The sequence below is a fragment of the Polistes fuscatus genome, unplaced genomic scaffold (assembly GCF_010416935.1).
Source record: "Polistes fuscatus isolate 324 unplaced genomic scaffold, CU_Pfus_HIC Scaffold4, whole genome shotgun sequence".
Lineage (NCBI taxonomy): Eukaryota > Metazoa > Arthropoda > Insecta > Hymenoptera > Vespidae > Polistes > Polistes fuscatus.
Genome location: NW_025113118.1, coordinates 5,538,637 through 5,555,262, shown reverse-complemented (window position 1 = coordinate 5,555,262; position 16,626 = coordinate 5,538,637). Strand labels below are relative to the sequence as shown.

General features: G+C 30.6%; 1 protein-coding gene across 3 annotated transcripts; it reads right to left on the bottom strand.

Annotated features, from left to right (window-relative positions):
- Window positions 1-389: 389 nt before the first annotated feature.
- On the bottom strand, window positions 390-16,626 carry LOC122521013. 3 transcript variants are annotated; one of them, XM_043641392.1, is made up of 10 exons: window positions 16,533-16,626; window positions 13,518-13,724; window positions 12,797-12,923; window positions 8,076-8,259; window positions 3,829-3,946; window positions 3,556-3,755; window positions 2,933-3,244; window positions 2,451-2,693; window positions 1,621-1,770; window positions 390-1,517 (listed from the first exon to the last, which is right to left on the bottom strand). In XM_043641392.1, exons 2-10 carry the CDS (start codon window positions 13,607-13,609, stop codon window positions 1,378-1,380), a joined length of 1,566 nt encoding a protein of 521 aa, XP_043497327.1. In that variant the 5' UTR covers window positions 13,610-13,724; window positions 16,533-16,626; the 3' UTR covers window positions 390-1,377. The 3 variants fall into 3 exon arrangements, with proteins under 3 accessions (XP_043497327.1, XP_043497324.1, XP_043497326.1); XM_043641389.1 differs by lacking the exon at window positions 16,533-16,626 and adding an exon at window positions 15,932-16,271; XM_043641391.1 differs by lacking the exon at window positions 16,533-16,626 and adding an exon at window positions 14,393-14,837.

Sequence of the window (16,626 nt, the reverse complement as noted above, 5' to 3'; positions counted from 1 at the left end):
AACATTGCGTTAGGTTATTATTATTCGTTATATTTAACATAAACAACGAATTATTTTATTTATAAATGACGTTAAAATACCTGAGACATTTTTTAGCTTTGAAATATTAACAATTGTAGGAAATATTTTGTAATATGTCATATTAGAAATAACTTATATATTATACGAACGATTCTGCTATTCGAGGAATTGTTTTGTCGACCTCGTCTCGGAAATATGTTGAAATTATTTGATCTATAAAGATTTTTTTTTATCGAAAATGAAAAAACAAAAAATAGATGAAATAAATCTAGATGTGTAAGTAATTTCGTTTGAAAATATTATCGTTTTCTTTTCGATTATGCGTCGACACAATTTTTTGCATTTATTCGTATCTATTCGATTTTTTGTGTTTTTCTTTTCTTTTTCTTTTTATCGATGACTTACTTAAGAAGAACGGGTTATGGGGTTATAAGAAGATTACATTCGAACGCATAGTGATAGTTTCATTGCCCTAATTTTCATAAGTCGATAAAGAAAAAATCCACTGAGGTACATAAATTAGATACATACACATGTTATTTAAAAATTATCTGAATTTTTTCTCTCGCTAAAATAAAATACAAATTATAAATATACAACATTTATATGTAGTAAACTAAGTAATCTATTCTATCGTACAAATACAAAGTTCGATTTTTCATTTTAAATATGAAGACATTAGAAAATACGTGGATGAATTAATCACAAAATTCTAACACTGTCTAAGACTGTCCAAATAAATTAATATAATCGAACAGTACTTAAAAATATTAATAATCTTTAAATACAATATTACTTTTTATTTCTCCTTCCAAAAAAAGAAAAAAGAAAAAGAAAACATTCAATTTTCATGCACGTATGATAATTCGATAGAACGCTTTGACGTAAGTCTATGAAAAAAAAAAAAAAATAAAATAAAATAAAAAAATACAAATAAGATAAATAATTGTATAAGGTTTCTCGAAACCCTGCACGTTTCATTGAATAAATTTACAACTCGCAAGGAGATGTGTACAAATCGGACCGTTAAGGAATAGTCATTGGTGTTGTTTATTTTCTCGAATGAATGATCAACAATTCGCGCGTAGCCTTGTACGTTCAATCGCTATGCGTAAGTTAGAAAACCAGTTAAGTTGGATTTTTTTTGAAATTCTTATTTTAAACGCATTGCTGACACACATATGTGTATTTGTATATTTATCAACACTTGTTACTTCATCAATGAACTATTCTTTTTGATCCGTGTGTCTTTCTACGAAGTAGGAGTAAAAAAAGAAAGAAAAAGAAAGAAAGAGAGAGAGAGAGAGAGAGAGAGAAATATAGTCAAGTAGAGCGAGTTAATCACGTTCGAGTTAATCACGTGCATTTACGCTCGCAAAGACCCGTTGATTGCAAAGGAATCTCATCATAGAGGTGTTCACCGTTCGATTCAAAATCCGTGTGAAGGCGTAGCAAGGTCGTAGGAGGCCTGTCATAATGATCTTCTTGTAACAACTCTGAAATGTGTGGAAACGGTGAAAGTCGACTTAGAAAGTAATTTTGATTATCCGAGAGAGTAGTAACGTATATAGTAATGAAGAATAGTTTTCTTTAACTCACCACGAAGATGGCCGGAAATTCGAAGGCCGATGGTTGCGGTGCCATTAGCGTAACTACTTACTGGTTCGATGTTTATACCAGTTGGTAAGATCGTACCGGTTTGTTCAAAATTTGAAAAGAACGCTGCTGGATTCGTACGTATCGGTGTCTCTTAAAAACAAACGAGAAAAAATAAAGAAAAAACATTATTATTATTCTTATTATTTCTTAAATATTTTCATAATATAAAAAAGTATATTGATATATATGTAAATGAAAATTGGACCTTAATTTTATTGGTAAACAGAATAATTTTTGTTAAATTAATTTAATAGGTTGTATCTTTTTAAAATAATTCGTTATATCGATATTATTTAATATAAGTTGAAAATTTATTTAAAATATCTAACGTTTGGTCGTTATCGCAATAATAATAATAATAATAATAATAATAATAATAAGTGAGACGTAAACTAGTTCGTACAACTACAAATTGACAGACAGCTGATCCGTTAATATGTATAACGGGGTCCAATTATAAATATGACTGGCATAAGTATGTGGGTCAATAAAACGTTGAACTTCGAAGGATTACGTTTATTTTTTTTTTTTTTTTTTTTTTTCGTTAGGACTCATCGTAATCGGATTAGTTAGCAAAAGCGAGCAAATTTAGTCATCGAGCGAGGATTACGTGAAGGAATCGTGCGAGGGAGAAAGAGATGAGCGAGGTCAAGGACGCCACAGATTTCACTGGCAAGTACCATCGAGAATAGAAGCGTGAATTACGTTTCAACCAAGTGTGTGTGTGTGTGTGTGAAAGAGAGAGAAAACGTCGTTGAAATATTACTTACGAGGTAGTGCACTATCGATGATCGTTGAAATCTTTCCGGATGGTCGTTGTTGCTTTTCACTTTCACGTTCGTTATTTTTGTCTTTCTCGTCGTTGTAAATCGAAAGTCTCACCGTCTCGAAAAGTTTCGTCCTTGTATGGATAATCGTAACGATTGCGACGGACATTAAACTGAGAAATACAATCGATCCTATGATAATCAATGCGACATCCAATGGAATCGATGCAGCTGGTGTATTATTTTCTATCGAATAAAAGACAAATCGAATAAACCGATTCGTTGTTAATTCAACAATATTTCGTAGTAGATTATCTATCGAAATACCTATTTAATATATTAATTTAAAGATAGTTTATATTTGTTATCTTTAAAAATAAACATACATTAGATTAAATCGTATAGAATTGTTCCAACTGTTTACGGGTTCAATTATATAATTTCAATTTTATTTTATTAATATAATATTTCACGAATATACGAACCTTTATGGATAGTTTTGACGTAATCAGTTTTCAGTGATAGTCCATCACGAAGTTCACCTTTTTCCTTTAAATGCCCCAAGAAGGCATCCTTTAACGCAAATTTATTTCGATCTTTTGCCAATATAGTCTTTTGTCGTTCCGGAACAGAGACAAGGACGATCACTGGCCTAACCGTGCTTGTGCTAGTAATATCGTCTTCTTGATTATGCGTTTTAGTTTTAACATCAAATCCGGTTGTACGAGAAGTTTGTTCGTTGTTTGTGCTTTCGAAACTACTATCCATGCTCGATTGCGTGACATAATTATCCCATCCTATGAACGCGATTGTTGGAAACTAATTGGGAACTAATAAAAGCTCTTACAATATCTAATCATGATAATTAAAAGTTTTACAAGATAAGTAATGTAATTTGGTACCGTAAAGTCAATATTTCTTGTAGATATTTAATGAGGGAAGGAAGAAAGAAAAAAAAAAAAGATATCAAGAAATTCTTGTGCAATGTCAAAAGTGTCGACAGTTCACAAGAATTTTATTTTACATTATTCATTAACTTACAACAAGTTATGATAATCCGTTAAAAGCTTTTATTACTGTAATATTAAACGCGTATATATATATGTACCTTCCTTCATAATATGTTCAGTAGTCCAAGAAAGATCAGTCGTTTCTTTTTCGTAGTCCATGATTTGTGTATTAAATGATCTAACTTCATTTATGCTTTCGGATGAAGAACGTATGTCGGTTACTGTGAAGGAAGTGCATTGTCCAGTTTCAGGATGGCAATTGCTATTAGGTTCATTACAATTGCACGAGTTTTCACATCTAATTGTAATAATACAAATCATTTATCTCATTCTATACGAAACTGTGTTGAATAATTACGATTGAGTATTACCTTAGTCCCCAGGAACCTGCCGGGCAACGACAATCGCCGTTTTTAGAATCGCAAATAGCGTCTTCGGCGCATTCGCATTTCTGCATGCATTGCACGCCCCAAGATCCTGGAGGGCATTCTAAAAAATAGGCCGAACAGTTAACTCTTCGCACATTCATAATAATTGTATGGTTGTTTGGAAAAAGTTGAAGTATTGCTAACACTACAAAAGAAAGTTATGATAATGAAATCATTATTAATGCAACATAGGTCATTTCTTCTATCACATTAAAATATAAAACAATGCAAGTTCATGGTACACCAAGGTCAATACTAGAATACATCACATAGGACTTTCTTTCTAGTAAAAAAGGAGTTTCGATAAAAAGTATGATAACATAGACCCTTCTTCCAAATAATTCATTCGAATACACGACGTTTCGATATGTAATATTATTTTGAATAAACGCAAATAAAATAAATAAATTTCAAAAGAATTATATATGACGTTTTATTATATTTATATTAATAAAATATAATATAATATATATAATATAATATAAATATAATATAAAATAATAATATAATATAAATAAATATAATATAATATAATATAAAATATTATTATATATATATATATTACCGTGTGTAATAAATCGAAATTAGATAATGTTAAGATTCTTATGATTATGGTGTGTGTGTGCTAAATATTAATATTTATACATAATATAATATTCGATCTTTCACCGTGAATTTTTTTGTTCATTTCTGATTTAAATCCTCTTTCAAATTCGTTTTATTTATGTTAATCAAATGATTGGTTATTTCGATTGCTTGTATAATATCAATTTAGTTAGAATAATTTAGTGTCTTGAGAATTACGATGCGTTGGAGCTTCTTGAGACTGTGCAGTCGGGAAAGCGAGTATAATACTTCGTAACTTCCGCGCATCCGTAACTTTCGAAGAGTCCTCCCCGATCGTTGATGTAATATTTATCCAGACGGATGGCGAGTGCCTAGAACGGCTTTTATTAACAATACGCGTGGCACTATTGAAATATTCTTTAGCAATAACGACAGATATATATATATATATATATTCATGACGGACATTGAACAGGGGAATATTCTTTTGCTTCTTCCAAAGGCAAATGTTATTACAAAACGTCGTATGCGTAATATGCGAAAAGAAAGACGTGTACGTACCATTCTTGGCTTATTACTGTTTTCTACAGGTTTTTCTTTCCTCTCTCATTACGCACCGTCATCGTGGGAAACTCCTCTCTCACGACTTACATTAGAAAAATGATCGACTTTAAAGGATCGTTGCGTTAACCGACTTATTTGAAAGAACCACGATTAATAAAAAAGACAAGAAAAAAGTAAGCATTAAAATGTAGACGGACAAATGTGCAACCTATCAATTTTAATACGATTGACTTTCGAAAATATCATCGTTTGCTCATTATCTTTCACCTGCCGTTCAAGGCTTTTTTTTTCTTTCTGCTAATAAAGATGAAAATAGGAACGCAATCGTGAAAGAGAGAGAGAGAGAGAGTAAGTTTCTCATTATTCATAGCTCACCTATGGTGCCGTATTTACGAGAGTTAATTATTCACATTCCATGATTTAACGCGACGTTAATGTTTAAAGTTATCCGCGTTGGTTCTATGCTTTTCTCTTTTTCTTTTTTTTTTTTTTTTGGATATAGAAAACAAATTACTACGGGTACTTATAACACGTTCTAAATTGTACGTTAAATGGATCGGATGGTTTTGCATAAATATTTCGCATTATCGTGGATTATAACGGATTTGCAAAAATAAATCTGGTCCATCCTTGGACTATTTTTGCAAGGATTCTTACGTACAAATTAAATAATGAAATATTATGAATAATGTGTCACAAGTAAGATGCCCCGAGCGACAACGATTCCTTTGAATAGCAGAAATTTCACGCTAGACTTGGGAATATTTTAATATTAGAATTCTTATTAATTTTAATAATAACCATAGCCATATATATATATATATTATACCTTCGTGCAAATATCACGAGGGTTAGGCCAAGAAATATAACATATTGCGAATAGTCACGAACGTTAAAGCCATTGGCTTTTCTCATCAGAAAATCATGCTAACAACGATGACGACTCACCGAACGGAAAAACTCTTTTGATTTAATCTGATTTTCGTTAGAACTCTCATTTACGTCGAATTCATTTTTTTTTCTTCTTCTATCATTATTTTCTCTATTTTAATTTGTTTCAGCAATACTTTGTAATTTGGGAAGGTCGGTTCGTTTCACCGAGCGTGAAATATATTCGTTCTATCGCGACGACGTTGCTTTGTAAGTTTTACGGTTGCTTATCGGATATGTGTGCAACGTCGAATTGTTCACGTTAGAGTAATCGATGATAATATTAAAACTAACGATATTTGCGAAATCATATATTTATTTTTTCTCTAACAAGTTCGTTGAATTTTTCCACGTTATTGTCGAGCACACATCGTCAATCGGACTAACGCGTTTTTTTCCACTTCGTTATTTTTCATCTGACTATAATATCCACGAAGGATTATGCAGATTTCCTCGATTATCCGATGTTAATTCGAAGCTTGGTAGTAGGTTAACTCGAGAGTATTGAATTCAATTTAAACGCGTAGACATTCACGAGTTCTGCCTTGAGATATCGTGTTTACTAATATTACCCAACGTCGATGAATTTGCTTCTTGCAATCTTGTCGTTTACCACGCTGGACCGATTAAACTATTCGATTATGTTACGATATTTATGAAATGTATCGTTTAAATATTGTAACGTAGCTATTATAAATACGTGAGAATTCATTCATATGCAATTATTTAAATAACTTATTAAATAAATACTTATAAATAAATATTATTATAATATATATATATTATTATAATATTAATTAATTATATTATTAATATTAATTAATATTATTAATTATTATATATATTATATATTATTATAATAAATAACTTATTAAATAACTTATTAAATAAAATAATAAATCGATTAAAAAAAAATAATAAAATCTTTCAATTGGCCGATTCGTGATCATAATTCTTAATCCATATCAATTTACGATTAATAATAGTTCATTTAAACATTAAAGTATTTTATTACTGTTGTGTAAGAAAAATCCGCAGGTAATGATTACTGAAATAATTATTTGATAAGTTTCTTTCTTTTTCTTTTTTTTTTTTTTCTAAAAGTATTCGCATCTTTTTGTGTCACCTTTTTTTGTCTCTTCTGCTCGGCTAAGCGACGTTAAAATTGTGGAGTCATTTACATTTGTTCTCTCTTTTACTTTTCTTGTTTTTTTTTTATTAATACTGAGCTGCGTAATTAGAAGGCGCGGAAGAGGAGAAATAACGAAAGCTGACAGAGAAGATCAATGTTTGAGCCACGTTTGAAATGATGGCTGCTGTTGGGAAATGAATGAATGGCGCCTTTAAAGAGATGAAACGAAACGAAACGAAACGAAACAAAACGTAACCGCGATTTCTATTTTAATTGATGGAGAAGACAAAAATATAACAGAGACATGATGCTTATTATTTTTAAGACATATTCAATTATTTTGCGAATAATTATATTATGAAAAATGTCAATACGTTATTAATTTTTGTACAAAATTAAAATTATATTCTACTATATTTTTACTGGATTTTTTATTTGTTTATTAACAGGAATAGCAAGTTATTCGGTATTTAACTTATAGAAAATACGTTAAAATATTAACCGTCCCTTTCTAATTGCGTATCGTATAAGTGAAACTTATGCGAAAATACATATGAATTAAATTAGAAATTATACATTTGATGAAATCAAAATTTTGATTCATCAAAATATATGATTTCAATCGTGTAAGTAAAAATATAATCTAGTTTTATACATATTTGAATAAATAATAATATTTTTATTTCAATTTAATCGACGGAACGTGGAATAAGAAAATTTTTCTGTATTAACTTGGCTCGATTTTTCCTCGAATATTATATAAAATAAAATATATTAGATCAAAACATTGCAATTTTGCAGATTATCAAAACATTGCAAAGACATTCGTTTCATTATCTTTGATTTTTTCGACACATTTATATTCTCAACTTTATATGAACCTTTTTTTCCTTCATTTATTTAATCTCAGTAATATCTAATATAAATTTGGTCCCAACCCTTTTCGAATATTCTGTAGATTATAAATGATAAAAAAAAATTGAATCTGTCAACTCACCTTTCGAACAATCCGTTCCATGATAGCCTGGATCGCATTGACATTTGTTCGGTGAAACGCAAACACCCGCTAGGCATTTATCGCAAAAAGGCAGACAGTTAGTATCGCCATCGTTCTCTTTGAGAATTTCCATTGGTTTGTAACCCTCGCAGCATTCCTTCACCTTCCTGGTCTTGACTTCCGACTGGAAAAGAATTCCATTCATTCATTCAAACGCGCTTGTCTTAACATTTCTATCCTCTAAATCGATTCCTACCTTAATGCTATACTATACTTATCGGCATCTCGAATATTTCAACGATTTATTTCTTTCGATTCGTGAGTATATACTTTATGCTTCGAGATAAATAATGTGTAATATTTTCATACGAATAAAAGTAAAAGTAAAATAGAGAGAGAAAGAGAGAGAGAGAGAAGGAGAAAAACAATGAGAAAAAAATTGAGAGAGGAAAAAAGGAAGAGAAAGAGAGAGAGAGAGTTTATTCACGTAACGGTTTCGTTCTCGTAATCCGTCTTAAGTGGATATCAGTGGAGAAGTTTATAAAGTAGATGTTCATAAATTACACGTCAAAGATGGCTACTAGGTTAATTTTACTCCATGTCCGTCTTCTTTCTTCGGCTGATAGTTATTTCATTTTATTGCTGTTAACTACGCCCTCGCATATTATGTAATACGTTAAGATAAAATTTAATTATTCGAATGAGAAAAAAAATATTTGACATTCGTTGCATAATCATTGAAGAATTTAATACTACGATCTTCGGTTTTTTTTTTACACAATTTTATAGACTTTTGATTTCACGTTTTTGGTATTCGACACGAAAGAAACAAACAAATAAGACGATAAAAAAAAGGAAAAAAAGAAAAATTAGTCTCGCACGTTTTTTTATGATTTTAAGATCAGAAGTAACGGATGGCAGATTGTGTGTTCTAATTTTTGAAAAATCTTTATACGAAATAAGTATTTTTTTGAAGAGAATGATCAGAATCATTTTTCGATGATTTAATCGTGTCTATTAAATTGCGACCTGTGTTTACTCTCTTATTGACTTTAAAGTGAAAGTGGAATAATGATTCTGTTTTATTACGGAATACATACATACATATATATTTTCAATTTAACGAATTATATTATATCAGATTTGTTCCTGCTTGAATTTTTCTTAAATTATGTATTTAAATGTTAAGCATTATTTTGAAAATAATAGAATTTATAAATTTATAATTGTATTACGATATAAAGCCTAGATTGGTTCGTAATTAATTCGAGTATTATCGATTCGGATGATTAAATCTTACCGATAATTGATCCAGGATGTATATTATTTATATAACAAGAATATATATTCCAGTTCTTCGTAAAATATTTAATTGATACGGTAAAAGAGAACGGTCAAACGACCGATGATTGTATCGCCGAGAATAAACTTAATTAATGGAAAAGGTGATGCGAATGGTCGAATTTAGAAATCTTCAAAGAAAAAAGAAAAGAAAGAACAAAAATTCCAGTCTCATTCTAGTTGTATCGTGGGGAAAAAAAAAAGAAAAAAAAAAACACGAGACGAGAATGATATCACCTCGATTACGTTATTTTTCCTTACCTTCGAAAATCAGATTACCAGTTTTCTGATTTTATTTACGACTATTGATTATTATCACTCTGTCACGTTTTTTCGAAAGATTCCACTCTTTATCTATTTTTTTTCTTTTTTTTTTTTTTCTTATACACAGTTTTATTATTATTCACGTTATTTTCTCCAATGATCTTTTACGCGTGGAAAACGTTTACGATCGTGCTTTGTGTTACAAGGACCCCTCCATTCTACGAACTACATGGCTGGATAATTATCGATCGGTGAATGGTTCAGATAACGAAGACAAGAATTCTCAGAGAATCTCTTGCTCGGTGTATTACTCGGTGTAAGTAATACAATTTAGAATTACAACTATTTCTTACGTTTAACGATTCGATTCGATTCGTTTCGTTTATTTTCGTGTCGCGTCGTCGAACGTTAGTTCCTCGCGAATATTTAACATGTAACACCTGTTCAAGATTCCGTCGGATACTTTTATGTAAATAAGACAGACGTATCGTTCGTACATTGGGTTTGTAAGAGCTCGGTAAAATTACGCGAGCGTGATCGATCGGGTTCTTCGATATGACTACGTTATTTCGTCATATGCATTTTCCGAACGAATTAAATACCTTCGAGTATGTAAGATCCTTTTTTCTTTTATGTCTTTACCCCCTCCCCCACCCCAACCCCCTTTCTTTTGTCGTTACACTTATATACGTAGAATATTTTTCTCTACGTTTTATTCGACGTTACAAGAGATCGCTTTATACGGCATTAGATCGTTATCCCATTAATCCTCGAGATATAATGCTTTAGATAAAATCGTGAGTACCATAATCCGACACGACTAAGATATTTTTTCAATATTTTTTCGTTTTTACTAATTCTAACATTAAAACGAATAGATCGTGTTGTCCGTGTTGTGTACCTTTTAGACAAACTGTTTTATACAGTGACCGTATGTTTCCTGTATTAATTCTCGTTCGATTCGTAAACTTCCTTGTAAAGTTCATCGTCATTTTATCGTTAAAGTCATTTGAAAAATTTAATTGTTGGTACTCATTTAAGTATAAGATTAATTTTGGTAGAAAAATTGTGATTATTGTAGAAAAAAAAACATGTAATTTGTATTAAATTTATTCTTGATTAGTTTATTTCATAATTTCTCTTTCATCCTTCGGCCTACGAGTGTTCGTTCCATGTCTACAACTGCACGGTTCCTTTCCTTCCTTCCTTTACTTCTTTTTATTTGTTTAATTAGACTCTTAAAACGGCCACTTTCCCTGTAAGCCATAATTAACGCATTCGACTACGCTCGAGCGAACGAGAGGGATGACGCTGATGAGTGAAAGAAAGAAAGAGAAAAAAAATCAACAAAAAATTGTTATAATGCCGAATGCGAATGAATTTCACCTTAACCCTTTGTGACCTTAATTTTGTGTAGTTACATAAAAGGAAAGAAGAAAATAAAAAAAAAAGATATACGTAATAGAAAACTCACAAGTAACCATTAAATACAAAATTAACGACGAATAGAACATTTTCAAAGGGATCGTTTGAACTTATAATGAAAATTAAAAAGAATATTATTGATTACAGAACAAGATGATTGGCACGTTTCGGGAAATAAAATGAAATTAAACGGAAATAAATGTCGAAGTATCTTTGAACGATTTTCATAAATCACGTAGCGACTGTAAAGGTGACTGTAAAAGGTTAATTGATATCAATTAGAGATTGATATTTCTTGATTTCACTTTACGTAGAAATTTTTTTTTGCTTCACTTTCATGCGTCATTCATTTTGTTAGTATAACTTATTCGCATAGTTAATTGTTTGTTTAATCGAACGACTGTGATCTGATAGAGCATCGAGGACGGCTCCTTAAATATCCGATCGATTTTGTCGTTATATAACGTTTCGAGGATACGTTTACCGTGCATATGCATGTATAACGAAACGAGCCGAGCATTGAAGCTTTCTAGGAAATGGAATGTTTGCTCCAGTAACATCGGGCTCAACGCTTTATACGAAAGTAACTGTTGGAATTGCATTACGTTGCCTCTATAATGAACGGATTGCTTGATTAACGATACAGGGAAAGGGAGAAAATGAGAAAGAGAGAGAGAGAAAACTATTTCAGTTGGACATTAAATACTTAGAAGTACATACACACAATACTGGTACGCTTAAGACCTCGAAATTGGATCAGAGGAAGTTCTTGTTTGGGAATCTTTTGGTATTAAGTAATTAAATAAGTTTCAATGTAAAATAATTTTTCCTATGTTAACTTCAATATTTTTCATTCCACTCGCGTATTTATTAATCAACGAGAATTTTTCGGACAAATTAAAGTTATAATTTAATGATATAGTTTATAACGAATAGCGGAATACTTCGTATTTGTTTCAAATTGTTTATTCATAAATAATTGATATTTATTTGTAATGCAAACTTTCCAAATTGTTATTCGTGTAAACTACTTTTAGGAATATTATACTTTTAAATTGATATATATATATATTTTATTGCAGAGATGCATTTTATTTTTATAGAGAAATATAATTTTATTTAAATTATAACAAAATTGATCTTACAAGAGTATTTGCATCTAAAAGACATTTAATAAAAAATACGATAATTATTTTTATAAGTAGTACTCGATTGACTCCCTTTTGCTTCTTATAATGCTTTTAACAAGATTGGGAATATTTTGTGGAATATTTTACTTCTTTTATAATAAAAATACTCATTAGCAATAAAAAAAAAATAATTAGAGGGGAGGAATTTTAGTATATTTCATTAGGGCATTAAAAACCAACATATGTTCTTAACAAATAATATTTAAATTTTATATATATATATATATAAAATAAATATATAAAATAAATATATAAAATAAATAATATATATAAAATAAATAATAAATATATATATAATTATATTAATATATAATTTATAAATATTATTTTTTAAGAACATAAATTGATAGTAGTCGTGAAAATATTCCTATGATTCATTATATAATATTATATAAAATATATATAAAATATTCCTTTCCCTGTATCGTTAATCAAGCAATTCGTTCATTAAAAATATATATAAAATTTTTATGTAGTGCTATATATATATATATTGTTTACCTTTATCCGATACCGTTGTCTCATTACAGTTCGGGTTCGAGGACATCTCGGTGGAACTTGGAAGCACCATGTGAACGTGTTCACGACTACTGGCTGTTCGTATCTTTCCATCGAAGTGACCGTGTAACTGTAACATTCAATCAATTAGCGATTAACCTCCCTGGTTATACCCTTATCGGGATGAGTATAATGTTATGCGAATGGGACGACGTTAGCATGGGATAGGATATCTAGCGAAGCCAGCCAAGATCAGTATCAAGGTTCCATCCTATCAAAGCTATTAAGCGAATAATTACATTAATTAAATAATAGAAATATTAAATATATCTAACAAATTTCATGAAAAATACTAATATATTCTCTTTAATATATTTATATTTATTGTACAAGTGATTTTGGGAATTAGGATGGGTTACTGTTTTTTTTTTCTTCTAAATAAAAATAGAAATAAATGATAGATAAAAGCATCACGTAATAAATATGTTTTAACTTCCTATGATCATAGTTTTGGTGTAGATGCACTAATGGATTCGCGAGGTGCAGCTGTGAGATTTGATTTAATTTTTGTATATAAAATTAAATGAATTTTAATTTCAGATTTGTTAGCAGTGAAAATGATTATTTTGATTTATTATTATTGATTTTAATCTATTTATTTGAGTCATTTTCGATATTTCACACCATATTTATTGAAATTATAAATTTGAAATAATTTACTCACTTTTCGATCCTGGTACAAATTGTTTCAGCCGACAATGCGTGTGACGTAGCGATGGTGTAAAAAAGAAACAACGATGCTCCGAAGACGTTCATTTCCAATTAGATAACGATACTACTTAAAATTCATAATTTTCTTTGAATAAAATGATTGTTTTTGGCAAACCGACAAAAAATTGATCAACAAATTGTTTCCCGATGACGTTATTTCCTGAAACATAAAATTAGTGTGAGCAAGGAAAATACGAGATATCTCATTTCTCGAATGAGTTGAGAAAGGGTGGAATGGTATTGGTCTTGTTAGTGGTCTCTAAATACTTATGGAGTATCTCGTTACCATCCGTAATGCGAAACGTGGTGAAGGTGCAATGTTACGGTTATTGCTTGTTATTTTGAGAGATAAAGAAAGAGAAACTTTAAGGTTCCTTGATTATTCTAAATAATTAATGAGTTTTTCATACAATTTTTAACTACGCAGTCATTCAAATAAATATATTGAAATTTTGTTTTGTAAACGATGTTTTTCTATGTTTATTTTTTACTTTAAATAAATCTTTTGTTTTAATTCTTACAATCGCTCGTGTGTGTGTGTGTGTACCCTTTTTTACTTCTGAAGAGAAAAAGAACTTGTGTAAGCAAGTGGAAAATATACTGTTACCACGTAGGCAACACATTATGGGAATTCAGTTGTATCACTTAATAAAAATTGACCACGTTTAGTTACGCACTTATTTAAAAATCTATACTTCTACTCCATTTTTTCTTTTATTATGCCATTCACATACATTGAGAATGACAAATTTATTTTACGTTAAATAACGTTAGATCTCTATTAGTAAAAACTAACGAAATTACGAATTATAACGAATTACTAAATACGTTTCTCACGCTTCGTCCCACACCGGTGAAAAATTCTAAACGAAGTGACGACAAACGAAATCGTACTGCGTACAGGAAGATTGAACGTAGCGATAAGCTATTTTAGATTCAACTACTAGAACATGGAGTAAATTAAACTTGCTTATTTAAAGTACGGTATAGAATTTCGACTGGCAGAACGCACGTGCAATAAACTCATTTAAAGTTAACATATAATATCTGTTCCTTCGCATGGATCCAACGAGGACAACGTGTGATTTATCACACGTGCTATATCAGACAAGTAGACAGTATCTGCTTCGATACACGCATACATACATACATACACGAAGCAGAGAGAGACAGATAGACAGACAAACGGACAGATGGAGATTATCGTGAGAATTGAAACAGTGGACGCTATTTAATTTTTCTAAGCGTTCATCGTCGTGGCACCGGAAACATTGAAGCACGAACGCAAATAGGAGTCGCGTCCTTTGAGGGATCTTTTTCAAAGGGTGTCTTCTCTGACAGGAAGTAAGAACTTGACAAATATAATTCGAGAGTTAAGCACGACACTTACGATGTACAGGGGAGGGGGTAACATTCTCAATCGTTTTCTTATTAAACGGTTAAAAAAAATGAAAAAAAAAAAAAGAAAAATTGGTCTGCACGTTTCACCGCACCTTTTTCCTGTTAGGATATTAAACACTGTTAATTAATATCATCGGAGTATATTTCTCATACGTTACTAACGCATTTAATTAAATACACACGTACATCGACATTTTCTCCCGCGGTTAGTCAGGTGCATTATCGTCTCGAGAATCTTTCGAAATCGATTTTATTGTGTGTGTGTGTGTGTGTTTGTTACACGACGACCCAACCTTAACCTTTTTAATGTCACGATCTCGTTCGAAAAAGGCCGTGTCGTTCCTACGTCCTTCTTCTTAGCTTTTACGAATGGATTTGTTATGATCTAACTGAACAACACACTCTTTAGTGCATGTTCCACCGCGTGAGATTGTAATTTAAATGTTTTTGTTTGACTTTAGAGATCATCGTACTCGAGCGACGAGTGTTAGCTAATAAGTAAGACAAAAAACGTGTTTCGAGTCACCGAACGAACGGATGAACGAACGAACCATCTGTGCGCTTCCTTGAGAATTATTTCTTTGTTAGTATTATTATTATTATTATTATTATTTTATATTATTATTCCGTGCGTATATATCGTTCGTATTAAAAAAAGAAAAAACGAAATTCTAAAGCACATCCTCACATATTTCACGCCTACAAGAACATAATTCAACTCTTTTCTCGTTCTCTTATTTTTCTTTTACTTCTATTTCTTTTTTTTTTTTTTTTTTTTTTTGACAGAGTTTGGGAAAGTTAATTAACGCGTATATCGAGTAGTTTCCGTGTTACGGATTATAAGTTCCCACGAATTCGTGTTAGTTAATTTAATTGTATTATATTTAATATTTTCATTAACGGTAACTTCGTACAATTTCTGTTACTTTCGTTCTTCCTTTTTTATTTTTTATTAATCATACTTACGTTATATCGATGATATAAAAAATACACGAATGATATTATCCACAAATAAATAAAATCACTATCCTTTATGGGAATTTATTAGTTTCGTTTGATTTTCAATTATTACGAATAATAAATTCGAAATTGATTGCAATCGATATTATTTATATTATCGAATAAAATTATCAAATAATCCGTTCGTAATTGAATGAACAAATCGTGAAATCTTGTTAGACAAAATTCGTACATCAGATTCGCGGGTTGATTCAGAACTGACAGGAGGAGTTACAACGTAACGAGCAATTGCCGTTGTCGACACTCGGAATGCACTTGTGGCTCAATGAACTTCGACCCTCTCGCAACAACGTTCAGGAGAACGACAATAAAGACGGGATACGAAGAGGGAAAAGAGGGATTTGCTTAGTTCGGAGGGGGGAGACACACAATTAACAGAAAGGGATGAAAAGGGAAACGATACTCGAAACAAACGTTAGCTTGAGTCAAGGATATCCTGTGGAGAGAGACTACTTTAATACGAGAAATATTATCCTTTAGTTTATTTCTTTACTTACTACCTTTGCTTTTATATCTTATCCTTTTAATCTTCCTTTCATTTACATACCGAATTAAGATTCCTGTAAATATTGGGTACTGCTGCTAGTACTTTTCCATCTTCAATGTTATTAGAACGTAGAAATTACGACAATTAAATAAAT